The sequence below is a fragment of the Otolemur garnettii genome, unplaced genomic scaffold (genome assembly GCF_000181295.1).
Source record: "Otolemur garnettii isolate 467f Iridium unplaced genomic scaffold, OtoGar3 scaffold00004, whole genome shotgun sequence".
In the NCBI taxonomy this organism is placed as follows: Eukaryota; Metazoa; Chordata; class Mammalia; order Primates; family Galagidae; genus Otolemur; species Otolemur garnettii.
The window spans coordinates 26,493,120-26,515,704 of record NW_003852399.1 but is presented as its reverse complement, the minus strand read 5'-3'; the positions used below and the strand labels follow the sequence as shown (position 1 = coordinate 26,515,704).

General features: G+C 39.5%; 1 protein-coding gene across 1 annotated transcript in view; it reads left to right on the top strand.

The window, feature by feature from the left end:
* The first annotated feature begins 2,235 nt into the window (after positions 1–2,235).
* The window catches only part of SPAG1 (sperm associated antigen 1), a 61,170-nt gene continuing 40,820 nt past the window's right edge, over positions 2,236–22,585 (top strand). Inside the window, exons 1-7 of the mRNA XM_012809503.1 lie at positions 2,236–2,375; positions 4,044–4,203; positions 11,648–11,773; positions 16,821–16,885; positions 18,471–18,580; positions 19,134–19,239; positions 22,117–22,247. Coding sequence (XP_012664957.1) covers positions 2,236–2,375; positions 4,044–4,203; positions 11,648–11,773; positions 16,821–16,885; positions 18,471–18,580; positions 19,134–19,239; positions 22,117–22,247 — 838 coding nt within the window. The remainder of the gene's footprint in view (positions 2,376–4,043; positions 4,204–11,647; positions 11,774–16,820; positions 16,886–18,470; positions 18,581–19,133; positions 19,240–22,116; positions 22,248–22,585) is intronic.

Genomic DNA, 22,585 nt, shown 5'->3' with positions numbered 1-22,585 from the left:
GCTGGGGATTCGAACCCGCCACCTTAGGTGTACGTGGCTGGCGCCTTAGCCGGTTGAGCTATAGGCGCCGAGCCACCTTGTGCTTTTACATACAAAATTTCCATTTATATAAACAAGAAATAAACGTTTTTACACAATAATATTTACTTTACTCACTTCTGTGGTTTATCTTACAAGGGTACCAGTGAATCTTTCTAAGAGTAGAATATGAACGTTTTAACACAATAACTAAGAAAATGACATGAAGGCTATGTTAACCAGTTTGATGAAAATATTTCAAATTATATATGAAAATACCACACTGTACCCCAGAATTGCATTAATGTACATAGTTATCATTCAATTAAGAAAAAAGAAAAAAATATTTACTTTACTGTTATGTCAGTTTATTCTATTCTATCTCATTATAAAATAGTGCTGATTATAGCTCATTAAATTGATTTCATGGGTTGCAACCTGCAGTTTTAATAGCTCTCGTACAATGGTTAAAGTATATGGGCTTCGTAGTTAGTCTAATGAGATTCATTATCTTCAGTTCACTTGTCAAATTTCTCATCTGTAAAGTGGAATAATTATTCATATTTTTTGTGAGAGTGGTTTTGAAGATTAAGTGTGCCTCCTATAGCACATGGTAATTTAACTCCGTAACTGTTAACTGTCATCACTACTGTCTACTAGAAATAAAACTTACTGGATAAGTAGTTGAAGGATTAAATGAAGTAATCTATATAAAGCCCAGCATGCCTTAAGAGCTACTTAAGTATGTGTTGCTGTTATTATTATATATCATCATCACCATTAGCAGCAGTATCATTACAGTAAAACTCTCCAAGGTGTTCTTAGTCCCTATTCAATTGAATTCAGCGAATGTTTCTGACGGAGTATAAAGCACTACCATTATGTTAGTCCTGCAGCTATAAGAATGAATGAGATAAGGTCTCTCACAATCTAGAAGGGAACAGAAAGAAACACAATTAAAATAGGTGCTACAATGCTATGAGAGAGGTCTGTGCAGGGTGATGTTACAACACAGTTCTGAGAGCTGTTTGATGGCAGTGAGTGGAAGGGAATGTAAGGAGGCAGAAAATGGGAAAGAGGGCAATGTGAAAGAAAGTTATAGAAAGTGCTGGGCCTGGCGGCTCATGGCTGTAGGTAGCCCCAGCTACTTGGAGGCTAAAGCAGGAGGATTATTTGAACCTAGGAGTGTCAGACCAGTCTAGGTGGTATAGCAAGACCCCCATCTCAAAAAAAAAAAAAAAATCAACTCAGCACCTATAGCTCAAGCAGCTAAAGCACCAGCTATGTACACCAGAGTTGGCAGGTTCGAATCCAGCCTGGGTCTGCCAAACAAGAATGACAACTACAACTAAAAAATAGCCAGGAGTTGTGGTGGACCCCTGTAGTCCCAGCTACTTGGGAGGCTGAGGCAAGAGAATTGCTTAAGCCCAAGAGTTGGAGGTGACTGTGAGCTGTGACGCCATAGCACTCTACCCAGGGCAGCCTGTTTTTGAGGCTCTGTCTCAAAAAAAAAAAAAAAAGAAAAAGAAAGAAAGAAATCAGAAAGAAAGGATGTTATTTATGTTTGTGCTGAATCACAAAGTATGACTGGGTTAACAAAACTAAGTCATTAAAAATTAACATTAAAAGAAATCTTATGCCAGCCAAGGTGGCTCATGCTTATAATCCCAGCACTTTAGGAGGCTGAGGTAGTGGATTGCCTGAGCTGAAGAGTTCGAAACCAGCCTGAGCAAGAGGGAGAGCCCCATCTCTTAAAAAAAAAAAAAAAAAAAGTCAGGCATTGTAGTGGGCACCTGTAGTCCCAGCTACTTGGGAGGCTAAAGCAAGAGGATCGCTTGAGTCCTAGAGATTGAGGTTGCTGTGAGCTATGATGCCACAGCACTCTACCCAGGGCCACAAAGTGAGACTGCCTCAAAATATATATATATATATATATATATATATATTAAAAAGCAGTTTGAGCATCAAAACCTGCTTTGTCATCATATTCCAGCTTTCAAATTGAAGATTGAGATAATCCATATGGGTATGGCACATAGTAATTTTCTTCATAAATATTAACTGTTGTTATCAGGAGAAGGAATACAGCAGTCTTCCTCCTTGGAAAAAACACTCTACCTTGTTTTCTCTAGAAGTACCTAGATGGCTGCTACTATCCAAATTGAATATTATTGTATATATTAGATTTATACTTATTTTCTACGCTGTATTTCAGCCATGACTGCCAAAGATCATCCATCATTGTGGGGCTTTGGAACAACAAAAACATTTAAAATTCCCATTGAACATTTGGATTTTAAGTATATCGAAAAATGTTCAGACGTTAAACACCTGGAAAAAATTCTTTGTGTGCTCAGGTAAGCATTTAAAAATCATTTCATGTTTCAGTGTGTCGGTTTTGATTATCTTACTGTTGCCTTCTAAAAGTGAAAACTACATTGCAAATACTGGGTTTTGCTCATTTACGGTAGGCTCCAAAATCGTGGTTTTGATCCTGTGGTGAGTGTGGAGAGTTCTGGCTCAGTCTCCTTTCAGTAAACTAAGTAGCATCCAAGAGGACATTTTTCTTGCGGCTTCCACATTTCCTAGGAAAAGGAACATTTTGACAGTATCTATGAAAGTAGCCACGAGGAGGTAACGTAATCTCACCAGCCTATGCTGATAACATTCTTTGGCACTTTCTCACCCCATATCACCTGACAACAAAAGAACGGTGACCCACTGCAAACTGATCACGTGGAGGATGGTGGAGAGGCCGGGAAGTAATATTAGAAGGCAGGGAAGTGGGGCCTTTCCAGGGAGAGCCCCATCCTGGTGATTGTCAAACCTTAATATGTATCAGATGTAAATTTGAGGGCCCTATTCTCAGTGACTTTGCTTCAGGAACTATAGGGGACAGCCCTAGAAAGTATGTTTTTAACAGCCAGGCTGCTTGATTAGTAGAGAAGTAGCCGAGGAACCCACTTCAAGAAACGCTGTTCTGTAGGGTACCGACTCGTGACCCTTTTCTTTCCTCTGAGCCTCTTCCTTACACTGTATTCTTTCCCTGTTGTCTTTTCCTCACCTTTAGCCTCCTGTCCTTGCTTATACCCGGTCAGAACTGATGTAATAACCTCATCAGTTCTGAACTGGAAAGATGACAACTCATGGCACTGTCTTCCTTTCTTTTTGGCAGCAGAGTATTGAGAATTGGTCATGTACATTTGGTCAAGGACTGATTTTAAGAAAAATTGAAGTAAATGGGGTGGAAGAGTTTGAATGTCACAGTTATAATGTTAGGTCCAAGAAATTCTATCAATAGCCTAATTAAATTAATTGTATTCGTTTGGAATTGTTTTTTAAAATTTAATTTGGAAATGGAAATTATATTTTTCTAGAAATTTGAGAGCGAAGAGACTTACAGAGAATGGAAAAAGGTTGGTTTTTCTTAAAACGAACAAAAAAGCACACGTCTGTGTTTAACTGTCCAAGGAAGGAATTCTGTTCCTTGAGGGGTTGGATTTAGGGGTGTTTTGTCTAAGCTGCTTCTCTGCTGTTTTCTTCCTATTCCTTTTTTGGGGGGGAAGGGGATGGAGAACTGAACTATGAACAGAAAGTCCTCACTGATAAGGAAGTCCAAACTCTTGCGTTCTTTGCCAGTCTCTAATATTGAATTTCCATTTGTAAGTTTAAAATTACCACATGTACAAAATGAATAGATGTGAATTAAAGAGAAGAGAAAATGCCGTTTATTCAACTTTTAAAGCATATGGTAGAAATTGGTTTCTCTGGAGTTTCTTGTTTTCTCCATTTCATCACTCCATAGATTAACAGGTGAAAATGAGGATGTACTGGTGGAGGGGGGTGGGGGGAAGCCCCCAGCCCAGCCATCTGCCTGCTGCAGCCCTTGAGATCTCTGCAGAACCCCTGGGCTCTGTGGCATCAAGCTTGCAATCCATTAGTCTAAATGATCTTTAAAGAATCTAAATATAAATGATCTTTTAAGGTGCTAACTCTAAAATTATGGGTTTTTTGTTTTTTTAAAGATCTGGTGAAGAAGGATTTTATCCAGAACTTACAGAATTTTGTGAAAAGCGCCTTCAAGGCTTGGCTCCTACAAGCCGAGCTTTGAGGAAAGATAAACCAGCAGCTACGGCCTCCAGTTTTACAGCAGAAGAATGGGAAAAAATTGATGGTGACATAAAGGTGTGGAGTAACACCAGTTTTTTGATAAATATTGTCGTGATATTGAGCATATGTCTACTGCACTTACCTGAAATCCTAGGGCTCTTGTCAGTAATGGCTTTTAGGCCAGGCACAGTGGCTCATGCTTGTAATCCTAGTATTCTGGGAGGTCAAGGGAGGTGGATTGCCTGAGCTCAGGAGTTTGAGACCAGCCTGAGCAAGAGCAACACCAGGTGTTTACTAAAAATAGAAAAAAAAAAAAAAAACTAAGGTAGTGGTGAGCACCTGTTCTCCCAGGTACTTAGGAGGCTGAAGCAAGAGGATTACTTGAGCCCAAGAGTTTGAGGTTGCTATGATCTATGATGCTATGCCACTCTACTGAGGGTGACAAAGTGGGACTGTCTCAAAAAGGGAGGGGAGCTTTTAGTGGTATTTGCTTAGGTAGTATTGGTTCCTTTAATACCCAGAACATTGTGAACTTGTGTGTGCGCAAGCATTCACATGTCGTTGTTTTGTTTTGTTTTGTTTTTTCTTGTTTTTGAGACAGAGTCTCACTCTGTTGCCCTGGCTAGAGGGCCATGGTGTCATAGCTCACAGCAACCTCAAGAGATTCTCCTGCCCCAGCCTCCAAAGTAGCTGAGACTACCGGCACCCATCGCAATGCCTGATTAGTTTTTCTAGTTTTAGTAGTCAGGCGTCTTACTCTTGCTAAGATTGTTCTACAACTCCAGAGCTCAAGCAATCCACCTACCTCACTCAACCTCTTAGAGTGCTAGGATTACAGGTGTGAGCCACTGTGCCTGGCCTCCCATGTGTATTTTAATTGGCTAAATAATATGCCATCCTATAAAAGAATTGTAATTTAATCAGATTCAATAAATAGTGCTATACAAATGTTTTTTTTTTTCCTGAGAAGCCCTAAAGGAAAAAATGTTTACTTACAACTTTTTTATACCTCTCTATTTATTTCCTCAGGATAAATTATTAGAATTCAAATTGCTTGATCAAAGGATTTTAATATTTTTAGTATTTTTAACATTTTTTATTTTTAATATTTCATTTATTTATATATTTTGTTTTATTTTTTATTTATATATTTGTTTTTATTTTAAATATTTTAACATTTACTATTTTAACTCAAATCAAAGGATTTTTAATATTTTTAAGTCTTTTGAAACATACTTCTTTGTTCTCAGAAAAGCTGTACCTTCTTCCTCTCCTACCAGCAGTGTATAATAATACCCATTTCAAGTACTCTTCACTGGATAATGTAATCATTTTCAGTCAATTAAACAGCTGAATAGGCTCAACACCTGTAGCTCAGCCGCTAGGGTGCTAGCCACCCACCGGAGTTGGTGGGTTAGAATCCAGCCCGGGCCTGCCAAGCAACAATGACAACTACAACCAAAAAATAGCCAGGCACTATAGCGGGTGCCTGCAGTCCCAGCTGCTTGGGAGGCTGAGGCAAGAGAATCACTTATGCCCAGGAGTCTGAGGTTACTGTGAGCTATGATGTCACAGCGCTCTACCCAGGGCAAAGGCATGAGACTCTGTCTCAAAAAAAAAAAAAGCTGAACAAAACAAATGATAGTGTAGTAGTTTCTTCTTATCCTTGGGAGATATCCAAGGCCTCCACTTGGTGCCTGAAACTGTGCATAGTACTATTTGACTGTTTATTCCTATGTATACATACCTATGATACAGTTTAGTTTAAAAATTAGGCACAGAGAGTGGCACCTGTGGCTCAAAGGAGTAGGGTGCTGGCCCCATATGCCAGAGATGGTGGGTTCAAACCAGGCCCTGGCCAAAAACTGGAAAAAAAAAAGGCACAGTAAAAGATTAACAACAGTGAAAATAAATTAGAACAATATATTATTATAGAAGTCATGTAGGCCAGGCAGGGTGGCTCACACCCGTAATCCTAGTGTAGGGAGGCCAAGGTGGGTGGATAGCTTGAGTTCACAGGTTAGAGACCAGCCTGAGCAAAAAGTGAGACCCTTGTCTCTACTAAAAATAGAAAAATAAAGGCAAGAGGATTGCTTGAGACCAAGAATTGGAGGTTACTGTGAGCTATGACACCATAGCACTCTACCCAGGGTGATAGCTTGAGACTGTGTCTCAAAAAAAAAAAGTCATATAAACATAGTCTCCCTTTTTCCATCTCACAATGTCTTACTAGGCTGAGTGTAGTGGTTCACTCATGTAATCGTAGCAGTCGGGGATGGCAAGGCAGGTGGATTGATTGAGCTCAAGAGTTCAAGACCAGCCTGAGCTAGAGCAAGACCCCATCTCTACTAAGACTAGAAAAACTAACAACAGGCATTGTGGTGACACATATAATCCCAGCTACTCAGGAGGCTGAGGCAAGAGGATTGCTCAAGTCCAAGAGTTTAAGGTTGCTGTGAGCTGTGATGCCACAGCACTCTACCCAGGGTGACAGAGTTAGACTCTATCTCAAAAAAAAAAGTCTTATTGTACCATACTTATATACTTCAGACCAAAGTTGACTATAGGTAACTGAAACTCTGGAAAGCAAAACAGTGGATAACAGGGGACTACCATAGTGTATTTTTTGATTACTAGTAAAGTTGAATTGTTTTCCATCTATTTGTCATTTGGATTTCTTCTTTTGTTAAGAAGTCTTTACTGGTTTCTTTTAATCAGCTTTATTAGAGCATAATTTATATTCACTAAAAATTACCAGCTTTATAGTGTCCATTTTCCTGAGCTTTGATGAATGTATGTGATATAGGACATTTCCATCACCCCCAAATATTTTCCTGTTCAGTCAGTGCAGACCCTGACTCTGGCCACTGTTCACCACTGAACTGCTGTTTGTCGTCACAATTTTGCCCTTTCTGACTTTCACAAATGTAAGAAATGTAATCATACAATACGTTCCTCTCCCTTTTCACTGAGCATGATGCTTCTGAGATTCATCTGTATTGTTGCACACCATGGCTCATTCCTTTTGAGAATGAATGAATGGAATTGATGCTGAGTGGAACTGAATTGTCTGGATACCCCACAGTTTGACCATTTACCAGTTGAATAAACTGCCAAAACGTTTTCCACAGTGGCCGTGCCGTTGTGCGAGCCTGCCAGCAGTGTATACAATGTCCAGTTGCTCTACATTCTGCTTCACACACATATTGTTGCCAGTTTGGTAATTTTAGCCACCTGACCAGGTATTTAATAGTATCTCAGTGTATTTTAGTTTGCATGTTTCTAATGATTAATGAGAGCGAGTATCTTTTCATGTGGTTATTTGCCATGGATGTATCTTTTGTTTTTTTTAATTGAGACAGTCTCACTTTGTCACCCTCAGAGTGCGTACCGTGGTGTCATAGCTCACAGCAACCTCAAACTCTTGGGCTCAAGCGATTCTCTTGCCTCAGCCTCCTGAGTAGCTGGGACTACAAGGCCCACCACAACACCCAGATTTTTTTTTTTTTTTTTTAGAGACAGAGTCTCATTTTGTCACCCTTGGTAGAGTACTGTGGCATCACAGCTCACAGCAACCTCCAACTCCTGGGCTTAGGTGATTCTCTTGCCTCAGCCTCCTGAATATCTGGGACTACAGGCACCCACCACAAAACCTGGCTATTTTTTTGTTGCACTTTGGCCAGGGGCGGGTTTGAATCCTCCACCCTCGGTATATGGGGCCAGCACCCTACCCATAGGTGCCGCCCACCAGCTGTTTTTTTTTGTTGTTGTTGCAGTTGTCATTGTTTAGTAGGCCCAGGCCAGGTTTGAACCCACCAGCTCCAGAGCATGTGGCTGGCACCCTAGCTACTGAGCTACGGGTGCCCCCACCATGGATGCGTCTTTTTTTGTAAAGTGTCTTTAAATCCTTGACCCTTTAAAAAAATTGCATTGTTTATGTTCTCATTGAATTGTAAAATGTACATTCTTTATATTGAGTACATGTTTTGCAAATATTTTCTGATACTCTTTGGCCTGCCTTTTTATTTATTTATTTATTTTTGAGACAGAGTCTTACTTTGTCACCCTCAGTAGAGTGCTGTTCTGTCACAGCTCACAGCAACCTCAAACTCTTGGGGTTGGGCAATCCTCTTGCCTTAGCCTCCCAGGTAGCTGGGACTACAGGTGCCTACGACAATGCCTGGCTATTTTTAGAGACAGGACCTTGCTCTTGCTCAGGCTGGTCTTGAACTCCTGAGCTTAAGCAATCTACCTGCCTTGGCCTCCCAGAGTGTTAGGATTACAGGCGTGAGCCACTGTGGCTGGTTTGCAGTTTTATTTTTTTAACAGTGTTTTTGGAAGAACAAAGTTTAAAAATTGTAATTACGTCAATGTTTCTTTTGATTGGGCTTTTGTGTTCTGTTTAAGAAATCTTTGTTTAATCTAGTATCCCTAAGTTTTCTCCTAGGAAGTTTAACTCTTGTATTTGGGTCCACAGTATTTGATGTTCAAGTATTCAAACATCATCTAATGAATTATTCTTTTGCCATTGAATTTCTTGGTACCACTGTCAAAAATCAATTGACCAAAGCTGGGCATGATGGCATGCACTTGTTATGCCCAGCTACTTGGGAGGATGAGGGGAGAGGATCATTTGAGCCCAGGGAGTTTGAGGCTGTAGGGAGCTATAACCACACCCGTGAAAGGCCACTTAACTTTAATCCCAACAGTATCGGAAGATCCCATCTCTAAAAGAATTTTTTTTCCAAATCAATTGACCCTGTTTAGGTGGGTTGACTTCCTCTGTTCTGTTGCATTATTCTAAATGTCTGTCTTTCTTCCCCATACCTCGTTGTCATGAGGCAAGAGTCTTCCAGTAAGTTTTGAAATCAGGTAGTGCAAGCCTTCCTGCTTTGTCCTTCATTATCAAAGTTATTTAGGCTCTTCTAGATCCTTTGCTTATTCCATTTCTACAAAATAACTTGTTGTGTTTGAATTGGGAATGGGTCATATTTGTAGATAAATTTTGGAAGTACTGATATTCTTTTTTTTTTTTTTTTTTTTGGAGACAGAATCTCACTTTGTCGCCCTTGATAGAGTACTGGGCATCACAGATCACAGCCACCTCAGACTCTTGGGCTTACGCAATTCTCTTGCCTCAGCCTCCCAAGTAGCTGGGGCTACAGGTGCCTGCCACAACACTCGCTATTTTTGGCCTGGCCAGGTTCGCACTTGCCAGCCTCTGTGTACATGGCTGGCGCCGTAACCATTGTGCTACAGGCACTGAGCTGGAAATACTGACATCTTAACAATATTGAGGTTTCTGATTCATGAATGTTTCTTTCTCTATTTATACAGGTATTCTTTAATTTTTATAGCAATGTATTGTAGGTTTTAGTGTATAGTTCTTATATATGTTTGTTAATTTTTCTTTTTTTTGAGACAGAGCCTCAAGCTGTCACCTGGGGTAGAGTACTGTGACATCACAGCTCACAGCAACCTCCAACTCCTGGGCTCAAGCGAGTCTCCTGCCTCCATCTCCCAAGTAGCTGGGACTACAGGCACCTGCCACAACGCCCGGCTATTTTTTGGTTGCAGCCATCATTGTTGTTTGGTGGGCCAGGGCTGGATTCGAACCCGCCAGCTCAGGTGTACGTGGCTGGCACCTTAGCCGCTTGAGCCACAGGCACCAAGCCTATGTTTGTTAAATTTATTCCTTAGTATTTCACACATGTTATGCTACTATAAATGTTAATGTTTTTTAGTTTCAATTTTTGCTCATTCTAAGTCACTCCAGTTATGACATTTTATTATTTCTTCACTGTGCAAAATATATGTAACCTAAAGTTTACCACTTCTACCATTTCTAAGTTTCTAAAGGGTTAAGATGGTAACTTTATTACAATTTAAAGTGAAAAGTAGGAAGGGTATTCCAGATAGAGCGGCATGAGCTCATGCCACCTAAAGAACTGACCCACAGGAAACTGTAATGTACACAATTGACCCTTGAACAATATGGGGGTCCCCTGCAGTCAAAAATCCACATATAACCTTTGACTTCCCCCAAATTTAACTATTAAGGGCCTGTTATTGACCAGAAGCCTTACCAATAACATAAATAGTTGATTAACACATATTTTATATGTTATATGTATTACATACTGTATTCTCTTTTTATTTGTTTTTCTTTCCTTTTCTCTCTCTTTTTTTTTTTTTTTTGAGACAGAGTCTCACTATATTGCCTTTGGTAGAGTGTCGTAGCATCACAGCTCACAGCAATCTCAAACTCTTGGGCTTAAGCGATTCCCTTGCCTCAACCTTCCAAGTAATTGGGACTGCAGGCTCCTGCCACAATGCCTGGCTATTTTTTGGTTGCAGTTGTCATTGTTGTTTGACAGGCCTGGGCTGGGTTTGAACCCACCAGCTCCAATGTATATGACTGGCACCCTAGCCACTGAGCTACAGGCGCCGAGCCTATATACTGTATTCTTAAATAAAGTCAGCTAGAGAAAATGTTGCTCTGAGGAGGAGAGGGGATGGTTGGGTCTTGCTGTTTCAGGGGTGTCTCAAGGATAGAGGAGGTAGAAGGGAGGTAGGAGAGGCAGATACACTTGGTATGACTTTATAGAGATACGTCGTAATTTCTGTCCAACTTTTTTGTTTTCTCTAAAAGTACCAGTCCTTCCACCATTTGCTTTAGTTTTAGTGTCCTATCAATCAGTAGAGTACTGTGGTGTCACAGCTCACAGCAACCTCAGACTCTTGTGCTCAAGTGATCCTCTTGCCTCAGCCTCCCAAGTAGCTAGGACTACAGACAGCCACTGCAAGACCTGGCTAGTTTTAGAGATGGGGTCTCACTCTTGCTCAGGCTGTCTTGAACTCCTGAGCTCAAGCAATCCACCTGTCTCAGCCTCCCAGAGTGCTAGGATTTCAGGCGTGAGCCATTGCACCTGACCTAACTTGTAATAATTTGTCTATGTCAGTGATAAAATAGTACATACGTATATTGTATGCATTTGTGATATTCTTGACTTTTAATCTTTTTATATTTCTAGTTCCTCTGCAAGTTTTTTCAAATTGTCATAAATCTCAAAAAAATGTTTCCAGTATTTTTATTGCAAAAAAATCCACGTATAGGCTTGGCACCCATAGCTCAGTGAGTAGGGCACCAGCCACATACATCAAAGGTGGCAAGTTTGAGCCCAGCCCTGGCCTGCTAAACAATGACAACTGCAACTGAAAAATAGCCAGGTGTGGCGGGAGCCTGTAGTCGCAGGTACTCAGGAGGCTGAGACAAGAGAGTTGCTTAAGCCCAAGAGTTTGAGATTGCTGTGAGCTGTGATGTCATAGCACTCTACTGAGGGTAATGTAGTGAAACTCTGTCTCAAAAAAAAAAAAAAAAAAGAAAGAAAAAAGAAAAATCCACGTGGAAGTGGACCTGCACAGTTCAAAGTTGTGTTATTCAAGAGTCAACTGTTTCTTATGCCTGGCTAATTATTTCAAACTATACATTTACTTTCCTTTTCTCTATTCCTCTCAGAGTTGGGTATCAGAAATTAAAAAAGAAGAAAATAAAATGCACTTCTATGAAACTGAAACATTTCCAGCAATGGAAGGTAATTTGCCTCCAGTCCGTGGTTCAAATGGCTGTCTTCATGTTGGCAAGGTAGGCCCTTTTGACATGGGGTGTAGGTGGTAGGAGAGAAAATTGTTATTTATTAAGGGGGTGTCTCAGTTTAATCAGAAACCCAAAGCGTGATGTCCTATAGGAGAGCTGAGGAGTTTTTTCAGCTGCCTGTGTATTATCACCTTCTTTGATAGGCTATATCTCATCACTTGGAGATCAGACTCACACCTTGGCTTCCTCCTCCTCATTGTCCTCCACCTCCCCCCCATTCCCTTCCCTTTCCTCCCCTTTCCTTGTCTACTCTGACCAGTTTTGATGATATATAAGGTCTCATTCAGTATGTAAAAATTTCAGGAAATACTTGTATATATCTAATAGAAGTACGAAGATATTCTTATTATATAATTCAATTAACTATGATTGAAAATACTAAACAGATACTTTTAAGCACTTCTAGCTGGCATTCCTCTGTTTGGTACACGTTTTTTCCCTTATCCCTGTGTCTCTGTAGTTGGTCCCCTATTTCAGATCTCTCTTTTCTAACCCATGGTTTCCATAGAGAGGGGCCAGTTGGAATTCCAGGTCCATTCTACTTAACTTTAGACCAATGGTTCTCCACCTTCCTAATGCCGCAGCCCTTTAATACAGTTCCTGTGGGTCGCTACCTACTGGTTGAGAACCACTGCTTTAGATGGAAACTGGGCTTCCTTCCATCCATCTGACCTTGTTATTTCTGACAGGATGGCTACCCAAGTCTTTTCATTCTAGGTTAACTTATTAATGTTATCTTTTCTTTGAATCCTCAATTGTATTTTAAAGACATTCATAGCCTTTCACCACTCTGCTCTCTGACATTTGACCTTCCTGGATCTTTTTAGTGCCCATTAGGAATTATGCAAGTAACTGAGGTGCACAGTTAATATGGTGAGGATGTCGCTGTCTGGAATCCATGAATTCCTATTTACTGACTACCCACTATGTGCTAAGTCTGTGCCCTGACAATATAACAGTGAATAATACTCAATCTTTACCCCCCAGCAACTTATAGTGCACTGAGATAGGCAGGCTGGTGATGCGGGGGTTCTCAAAGTATGGTCTGGGGACCCTTCCCTTCCAGAGATCCTTCCGGGGGCCCACAGTACTGTTTTTCACCATGTTGACATTGCACTGAGGATAACGCTGCTGGTGTAGCAACATGAATCAAAGCAGTGGGAGCAAACTGTCCTAGCACAAACAGTAAAAAACATTCCTACTTTACTTTAAAATACCTTTGATAAAACAATAAAATATTTACTATGTTAGCTTGTGAGCCTGGGGAACATTGCTTTTTAGTAATCTGTGTGACCAAGTGGGAAGTTTGCAGAAAGCACCTCAGGGCATAGTGAGTCTGCCGATGGTTATCTCAAGAAAAGCACTTGTGAGCTGACACAGGCACTTTTTCCTGGAACACAGTTTTTGCTTGAAAAAACTGGCTAACCAACTATGGTTATTCAGACTTGGGTTTTTGGCAGAAGTTTCATTGAAAATGAAGTCACATCAAGGAAAACAACCAAGTATTTGTTGCCAATGAGAAAATATGAGATTTCAAATGCAAAATAAGGTTTTACTGTTTGTATGTACTTTTCAAATACCTGCTTGTGACAAAAAATATATAGGGATATTTAACACGTTAACACTTGTTAAAGGAAAAAATTACGGTAAATTTAGTTTAAAGATCTAATGAGTTTTTATTAGCAATTCATGCCTCAGGGTGGTGTCTCCTCTAGAAATATAGAAAATATGCTCTGCTGGTCACAGCAGAACAGTTGTTTTTTATAAGGTAGCTTGCACAGGAACAAGGAATACAAAAAGTGGATTGTTTAATATCGGGTTACTTCAGGTTACTTTCCTTATTCGGGTTAAAGTAAAGGGGACTTGCAAAAACTGGCCTGTTAGGGGATTTGGCTATTTTCTTTCTGTCCTGATTTCTTTGGTGAGACAAACAACTTAGTTTGGGTTTGATAATGTGGAAATTTAGCATGAGTGACTCCATTTTGGCTTAGTCTATTGGGACCTAAAGGAGGAGCTCATTCCAAATCAGTGGCCTCCTGTAAGTTTTATTTAACATATTTGGAAGACTTTTCTGATGAGCTCCAGAGGATATTAACAAATGTGATTTTTAAAGTTGTAAATGAAATGTGTGAATATTTGGAAGATCTGCAAAACTCCTGATGATGATAATTTTCAGGAATGTGAGAGTGTCACAATACTAAAAAGTTTGAGCCCCACTGATGTAATATGTTACGGGTTATGGCAGGGAATATGGGGTGCTGTGGGAATATATAGAAGGGGCACATGTCCCAGTCTTCAGTCAGGGAGCATTGCTTTCTTATAACATAAAAATATAAGCCAGTGAGGTGACTCATGCCTGTAATCCCAGCACTTTGAGTGACCAAGGTGGGTAAATCTTTGAGCCCAAGAAAGAGTTTGAGACCAGCCTGGGCAATAAAGCTAGACTTTGTCTCTACAGAAAGTGAAAAATTAGCCGGGCATGGGGGCAGGCGTCAGTAGTCCCAGCTACTCAGGAAGCTGAGGCAGGAGTATTGCTTGAGCCTAGGAATTTGAATTTACAGTGAGTTATGATGATGCCACTGCACTCTAGCCCAGGCAACAGAGTGAGATCCTGTGTGTGCTATATGTATATACATATGTATATTTATATAATATATGAAACATACATTACACTTTATACTATGCACCTGTGTCCATGTCGTGAGACTCTTATTGATCCACATTCATTTTTATTTATTAAAATTGTTTTCTTCTTTATTCAGTTATAATTGGGAAATAAAAAGTGTATATGTTTGTAGCATACAATATGGCATTTGCGTACCATATATACCTGTGAAATGATTGCCACAAGCAAGCCAATTCATGTTTATATTTTTATTAAGGGGGTATTTTTGGTCACACGTATTTGAGAGCCACTTATAAATATATACCTCTAATTTCTAATCAGTGCTCCTTTTAGGCTAAGCTATCCCATCTGTATTAGTTCCCAAGGGCTGCTATAACAAAATAACAAAAAGGTTGAAATGCTAACCTTTAAAACAACAGGAATTTATTCTTTTATGGTTCTGGAGGCTAGAAGTCTGAACTCAAGGTATTGGCAGGGATGTGTGCCTTCTGAAACCAGCTTTTGGTAGTGCCAGTGTTCCTTGGCTTATGGCAACATTACTTTAAACTCTATTTTCATCTTCATATGAAGATGGCCATATGAAGAATATCCTTTTTTTTTTTTTTTTTAATTAGGACACCAGTCATATTGGACCCTAATGACCTCATCTTAACTTAATTACATCTGCAAAAATCTTATTTTCAGATAAGGTTTCATTCATAGGTGGGATTAGGCCTTTACCAGATCATATTGGGAGACGCAGTTCAACCCATAACACCATAAGGTTTAGGCATCAAGTGATACTTATTGAACCTGTAAGAAGTGCATAGTAACCCTTTATGTAGTTTATACAGTTTCTATGTTGCTGAGTCATCTATTAGCAAATAGAAACCTAGTGATAGTGAGGATATGTAATAGTTCAAAAACAAATTAGTAGGGTGTGCACAGTAGCTCACACCTGTAAGCCTAGCACTCTGGAGGCTGAGGCAGGTAGATCTCTTGAGCTCAGAAGTTTGAGACCCTGAGCAAGAGTGAGATCCAGTCTCTGCCAGATGTTGTGGTGGGTGCCTCCTGGGAAGGCTGAGGCAAGAGAATCACTTGAGCCTAAGAGTTTGAGGTTGCTGTGAGCTATGATGCCACAGCACTCTACCAAAGGTGTCAAAGTGAGACTCTGTTTCAAAAAAGAAACAAAAAAATTAGTACCTACTTAATTTTATTATAAATTCTGCTATATTTCTTTCTTCAGACTGTATACATATTTTTTAAGTTAGTGTATCTTAATACTTACTGAGCTTAAAATTGCACCCTCTGTCTGAGAGATTAACTATTTATGACTATAACAGCTATTGCTTGTGTTCCTACCAGTCCTTTCTAGTGCAGAAACTACTCTGTCTACTGCAGTGGGAAAGTGGCCTAGTTTGGGCCACTTAGCACCAAGCTAGTGATTGGTCAGGGCTGAGCATGTGACCCATGCTGGCCAATCAGAGTCCTTCTCTGGGATTTTTCTCACTGAAGATGGAGAGAAGAGTTACCTTCTTTTTCTTCTCTGATGGGGAAGCCAGTGAGGTTATAATCCCAGACTTCTTGTGGTTATATTTTCTGTTATATGGAGAAAGCAAGTAGCCATAGAAGATGAAATCAGAGAAAAGCAGAGACGAGGGTTGGGGGGAGGACAGCTGGAGAAAAGACATGGGAATTCCTTTATCTGGAAGTATACCTCTTCTTTCATTAGTTTGGGTATATCAGCTGGTAATTTATTCTTTTTTAATAGAATTAGTGCAAGTCAGGTGACTGTCATGATACACAAAACACCTCTAACATATATAGAAAAGTAGTTCTTGTTTCTCCAGTGCCAGGTTTTAAAGAATGAATCAGAATATGGTATTTTTTTCTTATGAGAAAAATTAGTAATAATCACATTTCACACGCAGGAGTTTTAAAAACCCTGTAGGATTCAGGGGTGTTTAACTTGCAGCCTTAGGCAGCATGCCAATGTTGTGAGGATTTTTTTTGCTTATCTGTAGTGTCTGATATCACAAAAAGAATGCACAAACCTTTTATTTGCTAATCAGCTTTCATTAGTGTTTGTGTATTTAGTGTGTGACCCAAGATAACTCTTACTCCTCCCATGTGTGGCAGAATATGTACCTTCATATTAATCTGACATTAAAAAAAAGGAAAAAAATTGGACCCTCTTGCTTGTAGATTGTCCCCAGAATTAACTACTAACTTAAAAGCCTTTCTCTTACGTATTGTATATTATTATGTTAATAATTATAATATTAAACTTGTTGTTATAACTTCCAAGGTACCTATTTTTCTTATCCATTCCATTTACATATCGTAATTCAATACCTTACATTGCATGTATAGTAAACCTGCTGATCTTGGGTTAAATATGTCTCGTAAAATATGATTTTATTCTTTTAGGAAAAATATTCTAAAAGTAGACCAGCTAAAAAGAAAATTCCAAGGGATTATGCAGAATGGGATAAGTATGTTTTACATTCCTTTGTATAAAACTTGTCGCTAAAAAATTCTCTTATCATAAGATACTATAATAACTTCTTAAATAATTATTGTAAACCTGAACATGTCAAGAGTACCAAGTTAAGGGTGGGCACAGTGGCGCACACTTGTAATCCTTGCACTTTGGGAGGCCCGGGCCAGTGGATTTCTTGAGCTCAGGAGTTGGAGACCAGCCTTGTCTCTACTAAAAACCTTGTCTCTAGCCGAGCACTGTGGCAGGTGCCCATAGTCCAAGCTTCTTGGGAGGCTGAGGCAAGAGAATAGCTTGAGCCTAAGAGTTTGAGGTTGCTGTAAGCTCTGATGCCACAGCTCTCTACCCAGGGCAGAGTGGGACTCTGTCTCAATAAAAACCAAGTTAATGCAGTAGAGTACTAGGAATGCATACTCTAAGCACATTTGCTATTATTATTTTTCTTTTTTTTTTTATCATTTGGAAGTTTTATTTATTAAAATATCAATAATGAATTCTTCCCTTTTAGTTTTGAATATTCTAATACAAGTTATTCCTACCACATTTTCTCTGTTTCTTGGGATTGATGTTTTTGATACCTCATTTAACATGAAAACACTTTTGAATAGAAGAAATAAGAGATATATTTTCTTCCTTTTTTTTTCTTATAAACAACTGAAATTTTTTTCTCACAGTTCTATTTTCTTTCTTTTGTAGAGACAGAGTCTCACTTTATCACCCTTGGTAGAGTGCCGTGGAGTCACACAGCTCACAGCAACCTCCAACTCCTGGGCGTAGGTGATTCTCTTGCCTCAGCCTCCCAAGCAGCTAGGACTACAGGCGCCCACCACAACGCACGGCTTTTTTTTTTTTTTTTTTTTGAGACAGAGCCTCAAGCTGTCCCCCTGGGTAGAGTGCCGTGGCATTACAGCTCACAGCAACCTCCAACTCCTGGGCTCAAGCGAGTCTCCTGCCTCCGCCTCCCAAGTAGCTGGGACCACAGGCGCCCGCCACAACGCCCGGCTATTTTTTGGTTGCAGCCGTCATTGTTGTTTGGCGGGTCCGGGCTGGGGATTCGAACCCGCCACCTTAGGTGTACGTGGCTGGCGCCTTAGCCGGTTGAGCTATAGGCGCCGAGCCGGCTATTTGTTTTTTGGTTGTAGTTTGGCCGGGGCCAGGTTTGAACCTGTTACCCTCGGTATATGGGGCTGGCGCCCTACTCACTGAGCCATAGGCACTGCCTATTTTTTCATTAAATCAAAAACTACTACATTCTTTTGTTTATATAACGAAACAAAGTTAACTAATGTAATCCTTCTACCCATCTAAAATAAAAAAGAACAAAAATTTTAAATTGAGAGAAATTAGCCATAATTTTAATTACAAAGTTCTGTATAGTTTGGATCCGATTAATATTTAAGTCCTCACAAATTGCATGTTTCCTTAACAAAGAATGCAGATAACTTGAATTACAAACCTATTATGCAAATTTTGAATGTGTCCAAAGGCGCAGTAGTACAAATGTGAGGCTCTTAATAATAATTTTGTGGTTCTTGCTTGTATTGTACTTTTTTTCAGTTGCTGTTTTTGTTTCATTTAAGATTTGATGTGGAAAAGGAATGTTTAAAAATTGATGACGATTACAAAGACAAGACTGTAATAGACAACAAGTCACATTTGTCTAAAATTGAGCTAAGAATAGACACATCAGGTAATTGGGGGGAAAATAAGAATAATTTAGTAGTTTTTACACATTTTGAATAATACTAAAAACTGTTGACCTAGAAAATTTTAAGTACTGCAGGATTTTCTCCTACCTACCCTTAATAAATCTATTTCACTCTTTATCTATTTAATTTTATATAATATTTATAATAATTAAATTTAGTAAGACTTTAAAATATAAACCTTATTTTTCTTACCATAACTCATTTGTTTTTCATTCTTTTTTTATCTTCTTTTTCCTCCAGATTCCTAAAATTGTTCTCTTTTTGCCTCCACACGAAAAGATGAGGCTGTTTTATTTGTTTTTGTTTAAAATCCATACATGTATAGCACCTATAAAGTAAAACAAAACCAGTCATAAAAAATCTAACTCATTGATAACTATGAATGAGTAAAAAAAGAAAAACATCTCTAAGCTTAGGAAAACTTTTGTTATCTTATATTTGCTGTTTCTGTAAAAGTAAGCATTCTTGGATTTAAATTTTTAAGTATTTTGTTAAATTATATTTTCACATATGGCAGATAATATTTCTTTCTAGGTCTAACTGAGAAGGAAAAGGATTTTCTTGCTGCTCGTGAAAAAGAAAAAGGAAATGAAGCTTTCAATTCAGGAGATTATGAAGAGGCAGTAATGTATTATACCAGGTAAGCAGATACCCTGTACTTCAAAGGTCCTATTTAAAAAAGTGATAATGGGCTGGACATAGTGGCTCATGCCTGTAATCCTAGTACTGTGGGAGGCCGAGGTGGGTGGATTGCTTGAGGTCAGGAGTTCAAGACCAGACTAAGCAAGAGCAAGACCTGGTCGGTACTAAAAATAGAAAAACTAGCCAGACACAACGGCTCATGCCTATAATTCTAGCACTTTGGGAGGCCAAGGCAGGTGGATTGCTTGAGTTCAGGAGTTCTAAGCCAGCTTGAGCCAAGAACAAGACCTTGTCTCTACTAAACATAGAAAAACTAGCTGGCGTAGTTGTGGGTGTCTGTAGTCCCAGCTACTCGGGAGGCTAAGGCAAGAGAATCCCTTGAGCCCAAGAGTCTGAGCTTGCTGTCAGCTGTGATGCCATGAGGGTGACAAAAAATGTGATAATGTTTTATTGGTGAAACAATATAAATAAGCTAAGGAGTCCATATCAGAATTACTCAAGGTATTATACTTGTGATTTTTTTTTGTTTTATCTTTTCTTTTTAGTAGCTTTCTCAAACCTCTAACCTCCCACCCCACTCCTACTTTTGACAGAGGACATAACTTTTCTATTTTACAGAGAAAATAGAGGCTATGTAACGTAATTCAACAGAAAGTCCATATAGGATAAAAAAAGAACTTGGGTTTTGTAGCCAGACTGCCTGCATTTAATCCTGAGCAGTACTCGATGTCAGGCACTCTTTTTTTTTTTTAAGACAACATCTTACTATGTCATTCTGGGTAGAGTGTTGTGGCGTCACAGCTCACAGTAACCTCAAATTCTTGGGCCTAAGCAATTCTCTAGCCTCAGCCTCCCAAGTAGCTGGGACTACAGGTGCCCACCACTACTCCTGGCTATTTTTGTTGTTGTTGTTGTTGTTGTAGTTGTCATTGTTGTTTAGCGGACCCAGGCCAAGTTTGAACCCACTAGCCTAAAGGTGTGTGTGGCCGATGCCCTAAACACGGAGCTACAGGTGCCGAGCCAATGTCAGGTACTCTTATTATGTACACTTATATGTATTTTCCATGTTGGTCTCTACCCAACTGTGTCATTTCTTCATATTTACTTTTAAGGATCTTAGGAAAATGACCCTTTTTGCGATTTTCCCATTTTCACCCTCTACTCCTCTTCTGGAGTTAGTAAATTCAGTGTACTTACACGTCTCATATCTAGGTATTTGTTATTTCACAGAATTCCAAATCAACCTTTATTTCAGTTTTTGGCCAGGGCTGGGTTTGAACCCGCCACCTCGGCGTCCTACTCCTTTGAGCCACAGGTGCCGCCCCCAAATCAACTTTTTAAGCAATAGCCAGATATATTTTTTAAGTCTTTTCATTAATTGTCTTGCATGCATACCCTTAATCCAGCAAAATTTACTCTCTTGAAGTCAGTATTCCTCATCCCACTGACTACACCTATGTTCCCCTCAATTGAATTTCTCTTATTAAATTATTCTGGCTTAAAGGATCATAAATTACTTTATGATCATTTCTGAACAGTTAAATCTACTTTAAGATTACACACTAATTTGTTTATGTTAACAGATTTATAGCTGAATGAAAGATATTGTGATTGCTCCTTTTCTTTTTTCTTTGTATTATCAAATTGTTCCCAAAAAGTTTAAAAAGTGTCTTTGATATTTAATGTTAAATAAACTGATTTTTTAAATCTATGGGTATATAAATTCCCATGTTACCTCTAAAGCCTGAATAAACTTCAAACTGGATATTTAAGCATCTATTTAAGGGTTGATTTGGTATGTTTGTAGAATTGTTGATGTTATGAGGCTATATTAGTTTGCCAGGCTTGGCATAACAAAGTAGCAAAAACTGAGTAGCTTAAACAAGAGAAATTTCTCTCTTTCTTTTTTTGAGACTGAGTCTCACTCTGTTGTCCAGGCTAGAGTGCTATGGCCTCATCCTAGCTCACAGCAACCTCAAACTCCCAAGGTCTAGCCATCACAATGGCACCCAACACAATGCCCAGCTAATTTTTTTCTACTTTTAGTAGAGACTGAGTTTCACTCTTGCTCAGGCTGGTCTCAAACTCCTGAGCTCAAGTGATCTTCCCGCCTTGACCTCTCAGAGTGCTAGGATTACAGGTGTGAGCCACTGTGCCCAATTGAAGTTTTATTTTCTCACAGTGCTAGAGGCTGTAAGTCTGAGATCCATGTGTTGGAAGGGTGGGTTTTTCTAAGTCCTGTTTCCTTGGCTTGTAGATGGCTGCCTTCTCTGTGTCTTCACCTGGTCTGTCTATACTTGGTTGTTTTGTTTAATAGGGTCTTACTTTGTCACCCAGGCTGGAGTGCAGTGGTGCAGTCATAGGTCACTGTAACCTCCACCCCCTGGCTGGGTTCAAGTGATCCTCTTGCTTCAGCCTCCCAAGTAGCAAGTACCACAGATTTAGACCACCGAACCTGGCTAATTTTTAAATTTTGGGAGGTACAGTATCTCGCCATGTTGCTCAGGCTGGTCTCAAACTCCTGGCGTCAAGCAGTCTTCTGCCTTGGCCTCCCGAATTGGTAGTATTACAGGCATTGAGCTGCTGCCCTGGGCCCCTAATATCCGCTTCTTTAAGCACACCAGTTTCATTGGATTAGGGCCCACACTCATGACCTCATCTAACCTTGGTCACCTCTTTAAAGATCCTGTCTCCAAACACAGTCACATTCTGAGGTACTGGCAAGTTAGGACTTCAACATATGAATTGGGGGGGGGGTGCACAATTCAGCCTAAACACAGACTATGATTGTTTTATTAATAGCTTAACCCCAATTTCTCTATATTCTTTTGTTTACCTCAGCCCTGCTTATTGCCAGTAAGCGTTTCTTTTACAGGAGCATATCAGCGTTTCCTACTGTAGCTGCCTATAACAATCGAGCTCAAGCAGAAATCAAATTACAGAACTGGAATAGTGCTTTTCAAGACTGTGAAAAGGTCTTGGAGTTAGAACCTGGAAACGTAAAGGGTAAAAAAAATATTCATACAATGCTTTTAAATTTACACAGGACCCATTAAGGACCATTTATAGACACTTACTTAGTATGTTTACATTAAAAACAGTTCAGATAAACTTGAATTTCTAGATATTGTAGGGATCACGGCAAAGCTCGCTTTTCCTTTGGTGGGTTTGGTTGGTTCGCTGAAAGATCAACTGACAATTATGACAGATTAATAAGAGAAAGGTTTATTTCCAAATACCGTGCAGATGGGGGAGAACCACAAAAATGATTACCCGAAATCTTAAAGATGGAAAGATGGTCAGATACCTTTATAGATGCCTTTTTTTGCAGTTTTTTTTTTTTT